This window comes from Patagioenas fasciata, chromosome 5 (assembly GCF_037038585.1).
Source record: "Patagioenas fasciata isolate bPatFas1 chromosome 5, bPatFas1.hap1, whole genome shotgun sequence".
Lineage (NCBI taxonomy): Eukaryota > Metazoa > Chordata > Aves > Columbiformes > Columbidae > Patagioenas > Patagioenas fasciata.
Window position 1 is genome coordinate 15,410,348 of NC_092524.1, and position 22,773 is coordinate 15,433,120.

General features: G+C 40.0%; 1 protein-coding gene across 1 annotated transcript; it reads right to left on the reverse strand.

Annotated features, from left to right (window-relative positions):
• Window positions 1–2,142: 2,142 nt before the first annotated feature.
• On the reverse strand, window positions 2,143–21,853 carry SPTY2D1 (SPT2 chromatin protein domain containing 1). The gene is made up of 6 exons (XM_065838066.2): window positions 21,699–21,853; window positions 12,568–12,682; window positions 9,433–11,079; window positions 8,476–8,629; window positions 7,766–7,843; window positions 2,143–5,773 (listed from the first exon to the last, which is right to left on the reverse strand). Exons 1-6 carry the CDS (start codon window positions 21,756–21,758, stop codon window positions 5,677–5,679), a joined length of 2,151 nt encoding a protein of 716 aa, XP_065694138.1. The 5' UTR covers window positions 21,759–21,853; the 3' UTR covers window positions 2,143–5,676.
• Window positions 21,854–22,773: the final 920 nt, after the last annotated feature.

Here is a 22,773-nt window from a genome sequence, read left to right on the forward strand (position 1 = left end):
GCCCATAAATAGGGCTCCCCATAGCCCCAGGCCACATCACACCCTGTATGCTGCCATTGCCACATTCCCTCTGTACACGCAGCTGGCAGACAGAAGCCACGGTAATAAAGGGTTTGCTGGCTCACTCATTTTGGCTGGGGGAAGAGGGTTGTTAATGACAGCACATCACTCTGCGTAAACTCTGAAAATTCACCTTATGTGACCGGGCTGCCTGTCTAGACATTTACAGTCACAGCTGACACTGCTGTAGAGGTCTCAAAAACAGACCCTGCACATTCTATAGAAATCAGGAACCAGAAAAAATGGATGGATTCATGTTAGTGTCTCTCTTGTGCAAAAAATAATGATAAGCAGAGCCCTTCATCAGTTGCAGAGCAACAGGTCAATTGACAGGTGTAGCACTCTAACATACACGTCACTTCTTTGTCTAGTTAGATCTCATGACATGCTGTGTCAAGGGACCACAAAGTATCCATGCATCACCAGAACACAAAAAAAAACTGGCAGCGGGGAGAATTATTACAATAGGGAGTTGATGGCAGACTCATAAACATCACAAATCCTTAGTTGTATCATTCGAGGAAGCTAGTTACCTTTCACAAAGTAGTCCACAAAAGAGGTTAAATAACATTGAGAAATACATGTAAAGCACTCAAAACCATCCTTTTACACTCAGTGTGTGCATAAGCACACTCTCATAGTTATCCTGAGTGCACTACAAAACCTGGAACACTACACTCAAAGTGCTTTTCAAGTCAGAATCAAGCCTGTTCCTTTAAAAAGACACCAGAAAACTGAAACATCACAAGCTCTTGATTATCTTTAAATTGTCAGTTGCTAACAGCTTTCACACACAGTGTGACAGGAGATGGCATCAGATACTTGCCTTTCATCAATGGAGGAATGATGAGAAAATGAGCAGAAGTTGCATCCGGCATCCAAAAAAAAATTGCCACTGAAGGGAGAATAGAGGTGAAAACCAAAACTCCCATGAAAAACTGAACAGAGAAAATCCCCAAAGAAAATTAAGCATCAGGTGGTTTTGGAAACACCATCATTCATCAGTTGTGGACAGCAAAGTTAGGACCTGATGACATAATTAATTACTTCAGGAACTTCTTCTGTCTTTAATTTTATCCTATACAGTATGTCAAGCAGGATATGTCAAAGTATTTTTGATCCCAAGGCTCATGGAAAACTACATGTATGTTTCCATATGCATTTCAAGTGGTAAGAAAAGGTTATCTATGGGATGACTAAACTGAAGTTGTGTCTTGTGGAACTGTTACTTTAACTAAATTACAACTAAAACCCACCCTCCAACATGTCTTTTTCCCAAACCTGAGTAATAATCTATTGCTTCCAGAGAAGTACAGCTTTACTGGCTGGATTAAGCTAATATCTCAATGTAGAATCACCCTCCACCTGAACATAATATATTTACTTTGAAATAATGACTGATAGTGACTCACTACAGTTATTAAGATGGATTAAAAATCTCAAGGGAATTCCATAGAAACTAATTCCAAACAAGGTAGCATTTCATGCCTTCAAAACAAAATACTTGTAGGACATTGATTAAATGCTAATTTGCAATATAATTTGCTGCTGTTTCAAAGGAAAGGCAGGTGGGCTCATTTTGATGTATATTCATTTATCCATTTGAAAGCGGGTCACAGCACTAGCTGATCAGAACAGTCACTGGTATTTACCTCCACCTGTCCAAGCAGTAAACTGTTCCATAGGAGACAGCAACTGAGGAGATTCAGATTCTTTACACAGGAATAAGAGAATCTGAGAAAGATACTGCTTATGAAATTGCAGGATGACACCAGTCTCCAAATGGAAGTGATTAAAAGCAATGGCACACTTGTGTATATTATCATTCTAAAACACACATACCTCCAAATACATATTATGCCATAAGCCTAAACTACAGGAGACACCAAAGATTTTCAGATGTCTTTTGAATGCTTAAGTGACTCCATTAATTGGTTCATAATTCTTGCTGGCTGCTTTTCAACAAGAGAACAATTGTTGCAGAACATTCGGCCCAACACTGTTGTGACAGCTCAGAGGAAACCAGCAGAAAAGAGTTCTGAAAAAAAATCTCCCATAAAGTAAACCAATGAGAAATAGCAGTAAAATGTTTAATGCCTGTAATTTATTGTATACATATTCTGCAAAACTTATATGCATTTGGTGTGTGCAAAAGTATACACTCTCTTGACAGCACCAGAAGACAATTAAGCTATGTATGAGTTTTTAACCTGATTTGTCACATTGTGTAAAAAGACACTGTGCACAAATGATATCCCCAAAGAAAAAAAAAATCAGCTAAAACTAGAAGCACTCTTATTTACACACTAAAACTTTAATATTGCATCACACCCACTCACCAAAATAAATAGAAGTACATTCATCACAATTTAAACACCAGGCTCTCCATATATTTATTTTCTTTCGGACATGTTTTGGTCTCCCGAAATATGCTTTATCTAGAAATATGCAGCTACTAGATTATGTTACAAAATGCAAAAAAAATAGAAAATTAGTTTTCCTGGACAATATTTTGGGCTTTACACAAAAATAAATCCAGATTTCCATAGAGATCTCATATACTTCTTGAAAGATTTTTATTTTAAAGCACAGCACAGAGTTGCACACTAAGGCTTCCTGTGATATGCAAAACCCTGGCCTCCAGAAGACATTGCTGTAAAGTGAAATACAGCTCAAGAGTAAATACAAGATGTTTTCAAAAAGTAGTCATCAATAGAAAGTGCCCTTCATCTGATTTAGCATTAGCAGTAAAGAAGTAGCTACTGTAATTGTGCAATCAAAGCCAGACCTGGAAAGGTTTTAGGAAAAGTATGTAATTTCACACTATCAAGTTTAAGGATATAGAATCTGAGATAGCAGAAACCAACCAACCTTTTTATACTTCTACATTCATTATTTTTTGACACAATTTAGTAAAAAAGGCACATTGTCAAACAGTGAATTAAAAATCTAAAAACCAAACCAGAATTTCATTAAATACAGTTAACTCATTAGCTTAACAGCAGGTCCTCATAAACCAATATAAGCATTCTTCCAGTTTTTCTTAACCTCAAATTCAGATGCACTTTGGACAAGTACTGAAATCCTCTCAATTAGATTAATCCTATTCATCTGGCAAGCAGTACACATGTTTTTGGATACAGGGTCAGGAATTTAAAAATCAGTTCCTTCCTAGCTGATTTACAAATACACAGCAAACACATTAAAACCCAAACATTTGTACAAAATTTGAAAGCCATTAGCATCCCATGTCAATTATGAGAAAGTACTTCTTGACTGTAAATTTACAAGTGTGTTCTTGAATAACTTCTCATACGAAAGACAAAATTTAAGTCCTGATCACTGTGTGAAGAAACAGTTCCAGTGTCTTACGGAGGCTAGCAGAGTACATTCCAGTCACCATCTGAAATACAAATGACGATGTGCTTTACAGATTAAGAACTTTAACTGATCTTTCATGGTTAAATAATTAGGTTTTATCTAACCTAGATTTATCTGAAATGCAGATTTAATTAGCAATTGAACCAATTTTGAATGAATGTATTTATCTTGCTTCACAAAAGACATTTTTCACCACCAGGTGGGAAGTTGCTCACAGCTGATATAGCTGTCAGGGCTGACAGACCTAGAGCCTTTTTCCAACTAAAATGAATTCAAAAGTAAAAAGAAAAAAGAAAACTACAACAAAAAAACCCCACCCAAACCAGTAACTTGACCATGGTCCCACTGCTCATTGTCTTGAATAGACAATTCTAGGAACTACAACAGAAATTTGTAGATGGTCCCAATGAGGCAGAGTGAATACAACACATTTCTAGACAAGCAGTGAGGTTACACTATCTTGCACAGTCCCAAGTGCACACACTGAGAAACAGTTTGTTAATATAGAAGGTTAAAAATACAGAGGAGCAACAATGGCATCTTCATCTGGGCTCCCTGTCAGCTAATACTGAATTAGTTTATATCCTGATAGCTTACTCATGTCAGTGTTTTACTGAGGCAGTGAAATGCTACACCATTGACAGAAAACACCCTAAAAAGGCAAATCTGTTTTTTCTTACATTAAGAGTCAGATGCTTAAAGTTGAGCAGCTTCCAAGATTGTTGCTATCTGAATTGCTTTCTAGAAGCAGCACAGTTAAGAATAGCCCCCTGATAGGAAAGGCTCCTTGGTCATTTTTCTGCAAGGTAATTTTTCCTTTTGTCATTTTTCCTTTTTATTCCTTTACATTTTTCCACATCTAAACACCCAAAGCCCTTTTGGTACTTTTCCAAGTACTTGTAGCACTAAAATATAACAGTCTCAGCAGCTGAAGCCACAGGTACTATCAATGGAGTGCTAGAGCTTGAGGCAGAGCTGAGGAGCTGGTGAGCTCTGAAGGGCAACCTGGGGAAATCAAAATAGATGCAACACCAGATTTGAGCTTCAGACTCACTACAACCTCTGTAGACTTACATGAGCCCTGTACTGGTTGTAAACAAATTCAGTTACTAAAAGAAACAGTCTTTAAGTGCATAGTTAGAAATTATGTGCAAATATGGGCATTAAAGTAAGTAACTGAACTAGCTGTCCTGCTATACGTAACATTTGACATTTTTGGTATGATGAAATTAGTCACACGTATTAGCTAGTTAACATGAAGTTAATATTGAAAAGCTGCAAATACATTCAAACAAAACTTAATTCCAATGTGATTTCTAAATAGTAAACCTAATTAGATAAATGACTTCTTCACATTTTAAATCATTTAACCCATCAGATGTTTAATGCAAGAAAAAACATGTGCATCATACACAATTTGTAGAAGCAGCAACAGCTGTTAAACAAATATGAGGATTTACAGGGCAGGAGAATCCCCGAGCATACACTTGAGCCCAAAAGCACAAGTTACACACAAACACTAGAAATTCCTATTTTCAGGGCATGTATTTATCATACTGAATTAGACTGGCATTGGAATTCCAGACACAGCAAAAGCCAAACAATCTTTTGGCCATGCCCATAACTGTACAATTAGCACATGATATGCACCTTTATGTTTAGTAATAAAGAGATTCTAATTATTTTTGTGTCCTCAAATCATAAAATATGCAGCACCATACTGCTTTGAACATCTGTAGCAATGGCTGAATTCATACCCAAGCTGCTTCTGTAGAAAAGATGACATTTCAATACTTTGAGGCTCAACTTGGGAGACAGAATAGGATAAAGTAATTTCTCAGTCTCAAGAAACATCATGGAACAAGAATGCTCTTCCTTTCAAGTGGATGCAAAATTATTTTACTGGTATATGGGCCCACACCACTCCAAGTCAGTGCATAGCTAGTCAATATTTCTGCTGGCATCTTGAACCGGTTCAATCAATGGAAACTTCTATTAATTTTATTCCACTTAATAATATGCATTAGTGCATTAATTTCTTCATAAAAAACCAACCCTGGTGAGTATTAAAAATAAATATCTTATTTAGGTCAAACTAAAGCCTTGCTTTTCAGTACTTTAATCCCTTTAAATATTCTTTCGCCTTCTAACAAGCAAATGGAACTGAAGTAGAATAAGAGATGTATGGAGACAGAAGGTAGCAGAAACATGAATAAAGTCAACACTGTAAGTCAGTTAACGGGTCCTCAGCTTCTTAGACTGTCTCTTGCGTTTTAATTCTTCTTCTTCCCGTCTCATTTCTTCTAAGTCCTCCTGAACACCAAGTCTCAAGCTGTCAAATAAGATGAAATCCTTTAAACACTGCTATTCAAACATGAAATTTTATTTCTAGCCCTCCCCCAAGAAAAGCAATCCTAAAGTTACAGCTGATTTGAGCAAAAACTTTAAAGAAAATTCACAATTGAACTGATTTAATTATAGCAAGAATCCAGCCTTAAGAAAATAAATCAAGTTTTTATCATTCTATTAGAATGAAATGTTTTTAGGTAAAAATAATTAAAAGTTTGGTAAAAAAATATCAAGACTGAGAAAACCCCCAATTTTAATAGGAAGTTCATTTTTTCTGAAAAGCAGCTACCAAAACACATCCATCAGTTCTTGCCAATGTAAATCTTACATACAAATCATAACAGGACTGACTCAACTTCTCTGAGAACCACCCTAAAGCTTTTACAACAGCAATGGAGAGAATGTATGTGTCAAACAGTAGAGAAGTAGAAGATATTATTGCAACTTCCAGGCTTGAGGCACCATTCAGGCAGCTACAAGCACAACACTGCTCCATGCTCAGTCCATCCACCTGCCCTGGCTCTGGTGAACAGGCTCTTGGAAGAGACTCTACTCACACTGCATGTTCCAGCCATGCCCCTGCATGATTTCTGCAGCTTTGTAGAAATCAGGATATTGAAAATTATACTTAAGTCTTGCTGGTTTGATATTAGGAATGGGTGTAGCAAAGTGACCATTTTGTGATCAGCTACTGCCTCATTTGCAGCCCTGCCAAGTGGATTGGTACATCCATGGCTCACACAAGGCAGCGCAGAACACACCTTGATGCAAAAGGTTCAGCCATTTGACAATGAGGATTCAACTGTTCAGGCCAAACTGCTCCAGTACAGGTTCTAAAAATGGACTTTATGCTTAAACAAGCATAGCAAAGTCATCTTGAATGCAGGAAACTGCAGTCATTCAAATTAAGAATAGAAACAAACACATCAAGGATCTATGTGGTAAAACTCTGGCTGGAAGTATAATTTTTCACTTCAACTTAGAACTTAATACTATAATTTTAGTAGACTTGCCTGGTTAGAAAAAGTTCCTCATTTCAAGGGTCACAATGCTTTTAACTGAAAACTCAGTGAAAAGTAGCTGAGCATTGAAAACAGTTAAACTCAGTTTTACTCAAGTTTCTTATTTCCCTTTATGCTAGCACGTATAGTTAAAAGTTAGTCTGGTATCCAACTCTTCAAAACCTCACACTAAGTCTTCAGATAATTCAGTCAATAACAATTTAATTATAAAACTCCAGTAGTTTCTTCTAACTCCATTTAACAGAGTATAGCTTTGCATGAGTTGCAGCTATTCCCCAGGAGAAAGGAAGAATAAGGACACTGACTACAACTTCAAAAAGGTACAAGTTTCCAATGCTCAAGGCACCTTCTGAATAACAACAAAAATTTCAGCAGAACAAAAAATCTGGTAACTCTGTATACTCTAATATTTTCCATAAGCTATAAAAGCATCTTAACTTTCACAAAGCTTGTTCCACCAGCCATTAAAAAACAAGAAAGTCAGTTTGTGAACACCTGGTTTTATAACAGCAGCATAAGAATTGTGCAGGTCTAGAGGTTGAAACCAATGGTCAAACCAACATGAAAATATATTCTTCATATTTGAAATCAATTATAAAAGTTTGTCAGAGTACTTGATATACATACATAGAAATATATACAAACACAGGTATATAGATAAAGAACAATAAAAATCTCCTTCCAGGCCTCTAACTACCAGAATAATGTAATGTTTGTGTCAAATTGAAGTTGGTTCCCCTCACCCCCAGCAAAGTTTGTGATGCACAAGAATGAACATACAAGACTTATTTATGGTACCCATCACTTCTTGGCTTAGTTTCACCGTTACCTAAGCTTTCTTACAAAAAAAAGTAATGCTTATTTACCTCTGCTATAAAAAGCAGCAAATACCCACTCTAACTTAGCCCCATGACTTGGGCAATAACAAACTTCCCACTTTCTGAGTTTCATACCTCCTAGCTTCTTCTTTCTGTTGCTCTCTCCAGCTGCTCTCCATGTAACGTAAGGCATAATCACTTTCATCTTTGTATCTGGAAATGAAATACTATATTTTAGTACACTAAAAAAATTATCATGTACAGTTATGAATTCACATCCCTTCTTAGAAATTATTCCTTGTCATACCCAGATTATAATGTTTTGAAAGAATCTAAGTTACAAGCCATTAAAATGCTTGCTTTCTTATATACAATATTGTCAGAGGGAAGTATTTAAATAAGTACCTTCATTGTCCAGCATTTTCTAGGCATATCAAGTTAGATCCTGTTACAGAACAGCTAACAGTATTGCATTTAGCAGTTCATAATCAGGCAGCTTTGCTTGATAAATTCTGAAATACTGCAGACTGCTATAGAAAGCACTGTAACATCCAATAACATGAAATAGTTGCTGTGAATTATACAAGTGATACATTTAAGAAGCTGTGTTGTTTTCCAGCTGTCCTTTGCATCAAATTTTATAGCTCACCAGAAGAGTACAGCAGGCAGTGTGAAAATTCAAGGTCTCTTCTGCACAGAAGCAGCTCTAATGCCTGTTAAATTTCTGCAATGCAAAACCTTTTTTGGCTGTCAGCACTTCCTCTATTTCTAAACCATTCTTATTTGTTGAACTATAAATTTTGCTGCTTGCTCTGCAATTTTTTTTAAATTGACATTTTTCTTACCTTTTCCGGTCATAGCCAAATATTTCCCGAATGTGTTTTGATATTTCTTCTTGGGATTCCCCTTCATCTTCAATGAAGTCATCCATTTCAGAGTCATATTCATCATCATCATCTTCTATTTGTCTCTTGTAACTAATAGGTGGTCTTCCAAGACCTAAAAGACAGGTGAGTGAAAAAAAAACAAAAACCAACAACTTTAATATAAGACTAATTTAACAGTATTTCTCCTTGCTAAATCTTGGGCACAGCCAGTTTACAGCTCTGGGCTTCAAAGTGGAAAACTTTTGCCTCAAGTTAACTAGCAATTCTCAGAAACTCAGTAAAAGGAAATACATCCTCTAACTTGTGCTTTAGAATATTACACATCATTATCACCAACCACATCTTGAGGAAACTATCAGAGTGAAGTCAATGTTCACTGTTTTCTGGGCACTTATTTGCTGGAGTCCATGCTGTTTGTTTCTGATCAGAAACTGCCTGCTTACGGATAAGGTGAATTTGCCAAAACACTAAAATAGGAGTCACAGATTTGCTGTGTGGTTAATTGTCATATACCACTTTAAGCATCTGTTATTTAAGACACTATGAAACTTTAACGACTAAGCATAATTAAACAATGCAGGAAGTGAATCCTTCAATCACTTTCCTTCTAACAGCATTCATATACCAACATCATCACAGGCTGCTTAGTTTTCTTTTATGTAATACTTCACCCCCCAGGCCTGTATTTCAAGGAATATGAGCATATGAAAACAGAGTTGTAAAGCAGTAAAAAAAAAAAACGCCACACATTCTGCTGTTAAATGTACTCTTTAAAAGGCAATGATGGTATTTTGTTCAAGACTTCCTAATTGCATCTATAATGGTCAAAGACCCTCAGTGACTGCAACTCAGACATACATAAAAATATAAACCAAATAACTAAGTGAAGAAAATACTTTCTCTAGAACTTCATACCTTGTGGATGAAGCACAGGTCTATGCCCTTGAAGAGACCGCATTCCATTTATCTGTCCATTGCTAGGTCTTGTGACTAGGTTTTTAGAAGAAATGGTTTCTGATACAACAGTACACTTGGGTTTTACAGCTATACCCAAGCCACTGCCTGGTCTCCCAGGTCCTGTGCTTGGGCCAACGCCCGGCCTTCCTGGTCCTGTTCCCAAACTGCTGCCTGGTCGTTTGGCTCCTGTGCTTGGACTGAGTCCTGGCCTTCCTGGTCCTGTGCCTAAGCTGCTGCCTGGTCGCCCAGGTCCACTGCTTGGACTGACTCCTGGCCTTCCTGGTCCTGTACCCGTGCTGCTGCCTGGTCGTCCAGGTCCTGTGTTTGTGCTGACGCCTGGCCTTCCTGGTCCTGTGCCCAAGCTGCTGCCTGGTCGCCCAAGTCCCGTGCTTGAACTGCTACCTGGTCGCCCAGGTCCTGTGCTTGAGCCACCAACTGGCCTTCCAGGTCCCATGCCCAGTCGCCCAGGTCGTGGACTTGAGCTGCTGCCTGGTCTTCCAGGCCCTGCAGCTGAACTGCTGCCCAGTCGCTCAGGTCCTGGCCTTAAACTGCTTCCTGGCCTTCCCGGTCCCACTCCAGAATTGCTGCTTGATTGCCCAGGTCCTGCACTTGAACCACCACCTGGATGCCCTGGTCCTCCTTTTCCTAAACTGCTTCCTGATCGTTTTGCATTGGAGCTGACGCCATGCTGAAGGGCTGCAGCATTTCCTGATTTTGTATGGGCAGATTTCTTTAGGCTGGACTCTTTAGCAGATGGCAACCTCTGAGCCCCATTGGCCACTGGTTTTGAGAGTGGCACATGAGAGCTTGAGCCAGACTTTCCAATACCATTGAGAGGCAATTTATTATGACTGCTACCAGTAGAGCTTTTTAAGGAGCTAGTTTTTGATGTTTTTTCCATTTGATCAAATCTGGAGGAAGATAATGACCGTGAGTGTTTTTCAGTCAATGCTGGTTCTTTGGATTTCTTATCAGTACCACTCACGGAAGACAAACTGCCTTTTGGTGTGGAATATTTATCTGCTGAGCTTTTGTTAAGTTTTGCATTTACAGATTCTTTCTGATAATTCACTTTTTTTGAAGAACTGGATATCCCTGTATTCTTAATCTCCTTCTCACTTTTCTTATGCATGTCTCCTCTTCTGTTTTTGCGTACCAAATACTCCCTCTCTCTCAATTCTTCTGCTGTCCTGGGTCTCTCTTCTACCTTTTTCACTACTTTTATTTCCACTGGTTCATACTGTTTTTTTTCAGCAAGCTTTAAGAGTTCTGCAAAGTTCAGAGGTGGTGGTGCACTTCTGGGAGGCGCCTTTGGTTTCACTGCAACTTTGGATGGTTTCTCTTCATATTCTTCTTGCTCATGCTCAGATTCAGTCTGACTGTACTCTAGTTGCTCAGTTTCATCTTCTGTTGCATATTCAGTCTCTGGAGCCTGAGCAACATTCTCACAAGTCCTCCTCTTTTTAGGCTTCTCTTCAACAGGAATGCCATTATAGCCATAAAAATTATCTTTTGTTCGTGAGGCCATAGCTCTTGCCTTTCTGTCATGTTTCAATTCAATACGTTTAGCCAAGAGTTCCTCTTTCTTTCTTCTTTCTTCCAGTGCTGCAAAAGAAAACCAGGAGACAGTTATGCAAAAGCTCTACTTTTTATTTCAGTTTCTTCCAAACTGATAAACCATTTAGGACAGTAGTTTAAGGATCTGTCTAAGAGCTATTCAAATTAGAGCAGCAAGTGATCAGAGATCTGCCAAAAGGGCAAGCTAACCCATCTGAATCAGCTACTCCAACAAAGGCAAACAATTAAGTAAGATGCTGCTATTGCAAAACCCACTAAGGTGACTCAACAAAAGCAGCTGTCCAGAAAGCTAAGCAAACTAAGGAGAATTACTGTGTGAGAAGGTACAGGATTTATGGGATCTATGGGTAAAGAGTTCTGAGACTGAGAAAGAAAATTTTATGACTGTACAGAATTTAGTATCAACTATTCAACAGAAGATGAGAAAAGGGAGGGAATCAAAGAGTATTGCGGGGATAAGAATTGGAAAACAGTCTGAGTGTGTACATAGAGGAGTGTAGGGAAGAGACAGAAGCACCAGCCACAGATAAGCAAGTTGCTGGTCACTACATTAGTCTGGTAGGACCCTGTGCCTTATCTCCACAGTCTGTTCTATATTCTTACTGAACTGGTTTTAGCTGTTTTCTGTATAAGTATACTTTCCATCTTGAGTGTGCGTGTGATCTACTGACAAAGTTCAGGCTGAATGAGCTGGTGAAGTGGATGAGAAGTCTGACTACCAGAAACTGGAGACACCATGGGAGTGGGAGCCAAATATCAGAAAGACTCAGGAAATGCATGAATTCCTAGAAAACAGGTGGGGCTACTTGTGCTGCAGGTGTCTGTAAAGGTACCATCCCCTGCCTGTGTTATTCTATTGTCAAGAGCTGTGACTGTCCAGAGGGTGAGTGCATGCATGCTTATGTGGAATTCATGTTCAGTCTTGCTTCAGGCTGGACCTGGCAGGAAGGATAAAGAACAGGCTCATGACTGGTGCATGAGAAGAGGAATATCCTGGGCCATGCAGTCCGTCAGACTTGTTTATCTTTAACAAAACACTGACATCATAAGCAACACAGTATTAATTTATTCTATAAACCATTTAGAGGAAATATTAATACAGTGGAAAAACTGTGACTCAAACAAAGCCTCTGCCATGAAAATTTAAAATTCAGACTCAATTGATACAATAGATTAAGACACAACAACAGCAATTCTTACAATTATTTCCACACAGACGAAGCTTTTCGAAGTTAAGCTACCAAAAGTCCAGATGTTTTCATGCAATCTCTCTTCATCTTAATTACTTCTAAATCTCCAACAGTAAACACTAGTGTAGCTGATAAATGTTTAACTCCTTGGGAAAGCATGCAAACATCCCTAGTCCTTACTTGGTCCTGGCTTTGCCTCAGCATAAGTTATGTGCAAAAATTCCTGAAACACATGCATATCTGTATTTGCAAGAGCTTTGAATAAGATGACAAAGTCTAAAAGAGTCAATGAAAGCCTCCTCCAGGAAATATTAAGAACTGTTACCTTTTTTTCTTTTTTCTTCCTCTTGCCGTCTGAGAAATGCTTGCACTGCTGCAGACTCTACACCCTTGACTTTTGGAACCTTTTTGGGAGGACCAACAGCCAAACTGTACCTTTTCTGCAAAGAAGAAAAAGTATGTCAGAAAAGTTAAGAAATGAAAAAAATCTATCAGTTCTTGAAACTGAGTTATGTAACAGCTATGTAATTGACTTTAAGCATAGAGACAGTTGAGAATAAACTAAAAATGAACTCCCACTGACACCAAGACTTGTGACAGATACACTTGAGTCCTAGCCATACTTCGGTTCAGCCTGACTAAGAAGCAACAGGCCTCATGCCCTTGCAGTGAACTTGTGAGCTAGAAGGCCCCTGCCTTACATACAAGAGACAAAATGCCTTGAAAGATACTTTGAAAGGTGGGTTTGAAACCCAAAAGTGTAAGATAATCAAAGTACAGAACAAGACACCAGAGCTAAAAGGAAAACATCTATCTTGTCTATACTACTGACTAGCAGCCAACTACTTCACCCTATACATATTACCAACAGGAGGGGCCCAGTTTGAGCTCTCTCCAAATTGCAGCTGGACTGCACACCAGAAGACTCCCTTTGAGCAGGAACACTTCTCAAGGTTAGAGATTCATGACCTGAGACTAAAAGATCCTTCCTTACCCAAGGTAGAGAGACCTCTTACCTGTAACAGATCCTCAGTAAGAGACTGATAGCATGCTGAATTAATATAATGAAAAATTACTAATCCATGTAGCTACTCAATATTATTACATACATCATATGGATAATTCCATTAGGCACAAACCATTGAACAAGTTCAACACTAAGTTTGGATCCAGCCACACCTAGGCTCCAAAAAGAGTTTAGAAAGCAAGGGGGGTCCACTCTGAATCTTGTGACTCAACAGGAGGGTCCTCCTTGCTCTTTGCATCTCTAGCCTCTGTGTGAATCATTCTAGCTCAATGCTAATCCAATTTTCCCTTTTATGTTTCTTCCAAGGGGTAATGGACTTAAACTAAAAAGACAGGAGATTCAGACTAGATATAAAGAAGAAAGGTCTTACAATGAGGGTGGTGAAACACTGGAAGAGGTTGCCCAGAGAGGTGGTAGATATCCCATCCCTGGAGACATTCAAGGCCAGGCTGGACAGGGCTCTGAGCAACCTGATCAGTTGAAGGTGTCTCTGCCCATTGCAGGGCAGTTGGACTAGATGACCTTTGAAGGCCCCTCCCAACTGAAACTATTCTATGATTCTGTCTTGCTCTATGTTGAAGTGAAGCAGCATGTTTTCATATCATATCCTTTTGGTTGGCAGTAGAAATGACAACTAGATCAGTTTACTTCAAATAACATCTTAAAGCTCTATTAGAGAGCTCTAAACATAATGGACCACAATGCCAGAGATCCTCATCACAGGCAGGATTTGCACAGCTCGCATGCATGTCTGTCCAGTGCTGTACAACTTACGGTTCCAGCAGCTGAACAGATATAAGGTTATCTGTGCTATTACCTTTTTTCCTTCACCTGTTATCTTCAATAAATATTATTTTAATCAACATGTTAAGAGTCCACGTGCCTTTCATACTGGGATGTATAACAAACACTTGCACTAGTATGCTATACCTGTTCAGACATAACCTTTCACAGACATACCAATTATCACATTGGGCTTTTGAATGCTAAAACAGAAAGAAACAAAGACTTTTTTGATCTTCCTCACACAAACAGACTAGAGAAGATAAACAAAGCAATGAGAAGGACAGAGACACTTGCAAAGATAAATACAATAGAAGTCAGTTAAACTCAGAAGCAGATGGAAAGGCGAATACATTTAGGAAAAAAACTCAAACAAAATTAAAATAAACACCCAAAAAACCCACAACCAACTCTATTTGAGGTTTGAGTTTTTTATTTTCTTTTGTTTGTTTGTTTTCATTTCAGTAGTAAGCCAAATAGATTATAACCTAAACCAAGATCTTCCACACTGAAAGTTCAAATGAAAGAGCTGTGAAATACAGTTCAACATAAAAACAATATCAATAATTTAAAAAGCCATGCAAGTCAGTACTCCCATAAATATATTCCTATCCTCATATAGCCTTATGAAACTTAACAAAAATCTAGTAGAGATACCTATATCCCAGTGTTTTAGAAGAAATAATCAGGAAAGCTAGTAGCATAACTCCCTATAGATTTCAATATCACCCAATGGAAACCTCTGGTCTAATGTCTAATTCATTGAATCAGCAGCAAATGCATAGACCCTTGTAATACTTAAATTACTAACTTGCAAACCTATAAATTATCTTGTATATACATGCACTAAGAAGCAAAGTTCAGAGACTAATTTCTAAAAGGCAGCCAAAATGGGCTCCAGGAAGGGCAGCTACAAAACCAGCTATTTGTAGTTGCATTTAGTATTTTCTGAAATTACTAAAGCAAAACTATAAAGATGCACCATCCACATACATTGCAGTAGTAAAACCTGACGTTGCCTCATCACATTAAAGACCTACTACAGTCAAGCTCATTTACCAAGATTCACCTCTGTCCAAGAGAGTTCACCACAACCTGAGAACTGATTTTGTAAATCCTTACTAATTAGAGAAGCTCCAACTCTGAATGATTTTTGATAATTACAATGGAAATAATTAGAATCGATCATCATAGATTGGCCTGTTTAAAGGATAAGATGATAGCTAGCACTGGGCCCATCTGTTGTGGAAAGCTGAGTCCTTCCCTCTCCAGCTTTTGTGTTGTTTACACCAAAAGTATTTCTGGAAACCTGAACCATGATGCAGTACTGACTCTCAATTTTTGCTCAAATATAGGCCATGAACTTCAGTGGCCCAAAGTGATCCAGCATGCTCCATAATTAGAACAGATGGAGAAGCAAAGCAATCCACACAGTATCAGTGAAAATACTTTCAGAAAAAGGTTGAAGCACGTTAGTACCTTAGGAACCATTCTCTTACTCCCAAAAAGTTAAATGTGTCATGTTTTGCAAATTGGTAACCTAATTTGGCAAAACCTGGTTTAATTATTCAACTTCTACACAGTTTTTAAAAACAGACAAAACAGAGCATTTTCAAAACAGGATATGGTTGGACTCAACCTTAAGGTCTTTTCCAACCTAAATGGTTCTATGAGTTTTAGGCCTAAGGAGCACCTATCAAAACTGCTAGAGTAGGGACAAATGTAGATTGAGCTATCCTGCTAGGAAGTCTTATAAAGAATTAAAGTGATGGAGAAGCAGTTTTCAGTCTTTGTTTTGCTGTTCTACAACCAACAGTCCTATCAGGCAGCAGGTTTGTAAAGCAGCCTGACAAACATGCCATATTCTCACTGTCAGTAATGTGGCAAATTGTGCAGAATTCAACATGTAAAATTCTTCCTAACAGTAGCATTTCTTGATATTGACTAACAACTGAAAACACAGCTAAGTTATTCATAAATGAACATTTGTTTTCTATACTATAAATCACTTCTATTGTTGATAAAAGTTTTGTTCACCTTCATTTAGAAATAGCGTAAAATAACCAGCTTAAGTTTAGTCTATTTAAAAGCACTGAACCATGCACATGTTCCACAAGCATTGATAAAGTGTTTTACTTACACTGCAAATGAACATGCATCACATTCCAGGTAAACCAGGCAAAAGCTGGGTCATGTCACTACTTAAATCACCCAAGCAGCAGCTGCACTATTCTTTTTTTCTTTTTATAGCTATTGCCAAGTTGGTTAAATCAGAGAAACAGAAACGTTAAGCCTTCAGGAGACAGTAGGTCAAGCTGTTCCCAGAACACAGAGCTACTCAAGTTGTAAACACCATTATATCTCTTTGGTAGAACCTAGCGACAGTTTTAAGTGAATGCTGCTGAGATACTCAGTGGGCACTGCTTCACCCAGAGGAAGAAATAAGAGCTGTGGAAGTACATTGCTTCAACTGTGCACCCTTAAGAAATAACAAGTCTTTTCCTACTGGTGAGTAGTATTTCTCCTGAGGTGTCCTATTTTTTTACCTTCATCTCTGCAAACCTTGTCAATAAGCAGCTCTCCCTGAATCTGAGCAATGGTACCTTAAGAATATGGTAGAAAGTCCACTACAGTGCAAAATCTTACGTTCTCCACTCATTGCCTGAATAAACTGTTTCAGTGGGCTATCTAGCATACAAAGTTACATGACTGACAAAGAAGCAGATTTTTCTCTGAAAAGTATACCTCAATACAAAAAGATGAATTAAAAAAGAATGGTATTAATATGGCTAATAAAAAACCCATCAGGCTGTATACGCCTATATACTCACACACATGCATACCGACATGCAAGATATATATCAGGTATAGTTTATACTTATATAAAGACGACATCCATTCCTTAAATGCAGAGAGCCAGTGGCTAGTAATCAGCTTCGGTCAGCATGCAAGCTCCAGGTCACAAGTTTCAACTGTGTAATCTGCAACTATGGCTTTGCTCTTAAATCATTGACTTTAAAACATGACACATGATCCTGATACAGCTGCAGCTGTCTTGATGTCACCATTTAAGTGCCAAATCTTGGATGTAAACCAGATTTTATAAAGTTGTTGTAAGCTTTGTGGCACCCAAACAAAGCCCCAAAAGGTTTAGACCAAATACTAGACCCAGACACAAGCAACAGAAGTAGTATTGCCTTTAACAATGATCAACATTTACACAGGTAGCAATACAAGATGTGAGTGATCAATTCTGCCAAACCTGATTCTCAAGCAGAGCACCCATGCAATTAATAATTTTTGCCATGGGCTTGCACATGCAGTGTAAAGACAATTCCACTCTACTATTTGGTACAGGCAACTTGCAGGAGTTCTCACGGGTTGAGGGTTTGTTTCCTTGTTTTTCACTAGCAAGTTGTGACCCCTGTATAAGTTACAACACTTTTCCTGTTCTTCTTACCATTCATCAAGACATGTAGCCTTCTCCAGCGAGAAATCCCTCTTTCCCACCAAATATTTTTCAGGGTATAACTTTCTGATACTATCACTAACACTGCATTCACCCAGTCCAGCCACACATACAACCTTGCTTGTGCCACCCCTCTCACAGTACCCTAATACTAGTCTCTCAAAAGGCAGCTTTCTAAATTGTTAAGTGGTCATTTGTGTAAATTGCCCGTGGCCTCTGCTATCATCCCATGTTTGTACTGCAAAGGCCTCTGTTACAGTCCTATCACTGTCCCCTGTGCAGACACCACGCTGGGTTTACCAGCAGCTCACTCTGCAGATAGCATGATGTGCACGTCTTCTAAGAAAGTCTTTCTCAACTGCTGTTATCAATATCAAGTCAGGAGAAGGTAAATGGTAGTTACCAAGCATGCTTAAATTTGATTCTCTTCAGGTTCTAACAACTCCTACCAAGACAAAGGCTCTAGTGATAAGAGCATTTTAACTATCAGCTCATACTGTTCTCATCTCCTCCAACCAATTTAACAGGGTCACACATTTTACTTCTAAAAAATGCAAAAATAATTTTCTTAAGATTTTGCAACTGCTGTCACAACATCCAAGCTGGATAGTTAGCTGGAAAAAATGAAGAAATTTCTTCTGTTAAATGTTGTTTCATACAGTAGAAAAAAAAATAAAATTAAAGCATACTTTGTGCTTTCCTTTATGTAGTGGTATTGTGGTCCCCATTCTCATTTGTTTATGCCAAAAGAGGCCAGGAATAGGAAAAGCTCAAAGTTTTACACATTGTAGTCAGTGTTTGCAAGCATCTGGAACTTAATTAATCAAGTTCAGTCAAGAATACAAGCCCTCCTCACCCCTTGCCAACTTTTTACATCAAGTATCATGCAGTTCTTCCTGGTGTGGACACATAATATAAAGCATTTCTAGGTCCTGTTTTGAGACAAGTTTTAACCTCATAATGCACACTGATCAAGCAGGAGTCCGATTCTTTGCTGGCTATCTGCACTTCACAGCCATTCTCCATGTTTCTCTTGCACAACTTCTCTTGCCTATGGGCAAACATTAAACAGTTTGCAGCCTGCAATTTCATGTCACAAACAGGGTCCTCTGAACAAACTCTGGGATTTTGCTACTGTTTCACTTCTCAATTACTGGTAACTACCTGTACACCTCAGCTTTACCAGCGGCTATTTTGTAATGATTCATACTCCCTATGTATTGGTCTGACTTCGCATGAGACTTCAGCAAGTGCTGACATGGATGACAAGCTGTTTCAGTTTTGGGTCACCTCTTTGTGGTTAAATGCTACTCTGTATCAGACTCTGTGCACTAAAGATTCCTCCTCAGTTAAAAGGAGTAGGAAGCTATATGAGATCATTTCTAATAATTTATGAATGACAACAGAAACAAGGTGAAATAAAATAATTACTTGGTTCCAACTACTTTCAGTGTTTTGTTTGTTTGCTTTGTTTTTTATTGTGGTTTTTTTTTAACTGCAATTCAGTTTTATACTTTTAAGAATATCTTCCATACAAACATCTCAAAGTGTTCCACCACATCCATTATGTCAGATAAAACTTGTGCCATAACAGAGTATACAAGTTTCACCAAAAAGAGAAGAGTGACATAAAAAGTATTTAAATCTTAATGAAAACATTAAATCTCATAACTGGCATCATGTTTAATCAAAGCGAGATCACACTGGAAATCTAATTAACTGTTAACATGAACGCATGTAACAAGATATACACACACAATAGCGAAGCCCCTGTGGAACATTATGTGAGAAAAACGGGCTCTCTTCAGCAAGTGATACAAAGATTATTAGCAACACACCATTAGTAGCTTATACACTAGCTCATATATGTACTGGTTCATTTTGAAACAAAACCTGATGCAACTAATAGGGTACTGAAAGGCTGATTTTTGCAGTGTTTCTTTTGAATCTGGATTTCCATAGAGAGATGAACAAGCATGCCTGTTTTCACAAGGAAATGATGCAATACCCACTTTACACAGGTCCCTCTTTTACAGTACAAGACAATATTATTTCTTAATTAGAGTTTTTCTATAGTTTCTGCTTTTGAGATACATACACTACTGTGCACATTACTTTGTTTTTCATTACAATAGGTGTGGAATACTTAGTTTAGTGTACTGTAAAGCTTATTTTAAACTTCTCAAAGGGAAATTCAGGGGATATGCTGATTAATGCAGGATCTAACTTTTCTGGAACCTTGTTAACTTTACGTATCACTAAAGTTAGTAATTAGTCTGTATGGTATTTTTAATAAAATTGTTTAACTATATTCTTGTATGTGAACACATACTTCATGTATTAGCTTTAATCTAGTGGAGTTCCATTGGTCAGAAAACCCCCACAAGCCATCTTTTGAAGCCTAACAGCTGCAGATAACCTCAAGCAGTACCAAGTGCAGCTCCACTTTTGCTCAGAGACTAAGGCTAACTCTACAGTTAAAAGCTGCATCACTAACATGTTGGAATGGCAGGAAACCAAACTGCTTCAGCTGTGGATTGAATAGTACACCCACTCCCTGAGTTAATCAGGTAAGCAAATCCTAATCCTGCCTTTTCTAAAAAGAGTAACAAAACCCTCATGCACTGCACTAGTCGGATTGCCTCCCTCCACCATCACCCCTGCAACAGAGAACACAGCAGATATTTCATCAATTCATCATGGTTTCTAACTATTTGTGACACAAAATAGTGGTATATAACATTAAAGCTGCACTAGAAAACTAAGAATGTAAAAATAACTACAACAACCAAATGAAAATTTACACGAATTTAAATATCTTAAAGTATTTATATATTTGATATTTTCATATTTCCAAACCATACTTCTCTGTAGAGTCAGAAACAAACTAAATAGGCTACATATTAAAGACTATATTTTATAAGTGGTTTTTTTTTTTTCCCAAACACAATAGAATCTGATGAATTAGACATATCTGCCATATGGTTGGTCCATATTATTATCTGGTCACAAAATCAGTGAGCATTACCAAAGTTTTAATAGTTATATAGAGAGACTGAGATACTCTCAATCCTCAAATGTCTCCATTTTAGCAGTGTCAGAACTAAAGAGTACGCTTTTTGTGTTTTTCCAGTAGTTTATGCTAAAAACAACTACCCCTCTCATTTACACTGTTTTAAGCAAGCTAAACCTAGAACTCTGGCACTCAGTTAAAGAACAGACAAGAACAGTGTTCTCCTAGCTGATGGCTAACAAAAAGAAAATATTTTTAATCCAAATAAGCACTCAGTTTATAATCAGGGTCCTGCCAAAGGAATGAAACACCGTATTGTAACATACTAAAAGGCCACACAGGCCCTTCCCACTGTCAGACTTCATTCAACCAGCTAAGTGGGTTACTTCACACTGAAACAACGTAAAACTGATAACAGCTGGAGTTAAAATACAAACTGCTGAAATACAGACTTCAGAATAATATTCATAATGAACCAAATGTATCTCACCAACGATCTCCATATAGTCAGGTAACACATATATTCCTTAGCAATGGATACAAAGGTTTGGACAACACAGCACATTCATCCAAAACTTGTCATTCTTTGTCTCTGACCCACATTTGAGACGTGGCAGGCTTCTGTTTCCAGAGCAAACAAAAGGGCTTTTCCGACTTTTAACCACAGCCACTGCCTTCTCCTGCACCACCGTCTCGGGATCTCGGCATTTCCAGCGACCCGAAGGCACAAGCCCCGGCCCAGCTCCACGCCGAGACCTGTTGACAGCAGCAGCCCCGCTCGGCCCCCCTGCACACAGACGCCCCTCCGGCCCCCAAACGCGAGCACCTCCAGCCGGCGAGACGACAGGCCCGGCCCCGGTCCGGCCGGTTCCGGCAGTGCCGGCCAGGCCCGCAAACCGGCGCCCCTCAGGCGGGTTCCCGGGTGGGGGCCGAGGCCCAAACAAGACCCTCGATTCCCCACAAGAGGAACGCGGGATCCCCGCACGACCCAGCCCGGCCCCGAGCCGCCAGGAACCGGCCCCCGCGCTTCCCCAGAGTGCGGGCAGGCAGGGGGCGCCACCCCAACGGCTGTAACCGCCACCATGCCAACGGCTGTAACCACCACCGTGCCCCGGCTTCGCGCTCCCCGCACCCGCCCCCAGTCCCAGCCACCCCCAAGCTCACCGGCACGGAGTTCAGCCCCTGCTGCTCCGAGGCCATCATGAGAATATTGCGGAAATCCATGGCCGGCTCGGGGACGGCGGTGAGACAGCCGCCCCGCTCCTCCCCGCGCCCGGCAGAGCCGAACCCGGCCGCCCGTCCCCGCCCGCCCCGCCGCTGGGCTCCGCTCGCTTCCGGCCGCCGCCGCCTACCCTTTATATCACCTCGCCTCGCGCCGGCGTCACACCGCCCGCGCGTCACCTCCGCTGTGACGTGTGCTTCGCCGTAGGAAACGCGTCTGCCGGGGAAGGAGGTGGGGGACGGCCCGGCCGGGGCAGCGGTGCCACTCGGGGCCCCGGGGATACTGGGGCCTGGGACTGCGGCCGGGGCGGCCTCATAAGGGCCTCTGGGGCTGCCCCGCCCCGCCCGCAGCTGGCGCCGCTGCGGGGCTGATGCCTGGTTTGTCCCTCGGGCTCCTCCGGCCGCACCGTTGCGCGCCTTGGTTTGACCCAGCGGAACTCCGTGGCCCCGGCCTCGGCAGGAATGTGTCAATAAATCAACTTGGAGTGCCTTTTTTCTTTTTCTTTTTCTCTTTCTTTTTTCTTTTTTAGATAGTAGCTCTTGCCGTTCGGGGGGCGGTGAGGTGTGTGGGGGTTGGAGGGGATAGGACAGGCTGTTTCGGGGCGGTTGCTCCGGGACGCCCCGTCCCCTGCCCCCGTCCCCCTCCCTCCCGCGGGTCAGCGCCGGCCGCCGGCCAAACGGAAATCATGTATCAGCGGAGGAGCATGGATTCAGTTTTGCAACTGTCTTACCAGGCTTGAAAAATGGTGGTTGGCTTCCAGGGAGTCACAGTTCCAGCAGCAGTGCACCCGTGGCCGCCTGAAACTGCCTGATACACAGGGCTCGCAGGAGCTGTGCTGACCTTCAGAATGGCAGACAAGACGCTCTATGTGTGTGTGTGTGCTCAAATATTTTCCCAACCCGGAACATTGTGCAAGGACATCAGTAGACTGAAAACTCTTCCCCTACATCAGTTGTCAGGTCTTTTCCTGTTACTCTTATCCATCTGACAAAAATTCCTCTGCTCCACACTGTTTCT

Excerpts from the sequence above, each read along its gene's own strand:
- SPTY2D1 (XM_065838066.2), bottom strand. The coding sequence starts at position 21,758 with ATGGATTTCCGCAATATTCTCATGATGGCCTCGGAGCAGCAGGGGCTG. Across the intron at positions 11,080-12,567 it reads GGAAGAAAAAAGAAAAAAAG|CACTGGAAGAAAGAAGAAAG; the intron begins GTAACAGTTCTT and ends TTTCTTTTGCAG. Across the intron at positions 8,630-9,432 it reads ACCTGTGCTTCATCCACAAG|GTCTTGGAAGACCACCTATT; the intron begins GTATGAAGTTCT and ends CCTGTCTTTTAG.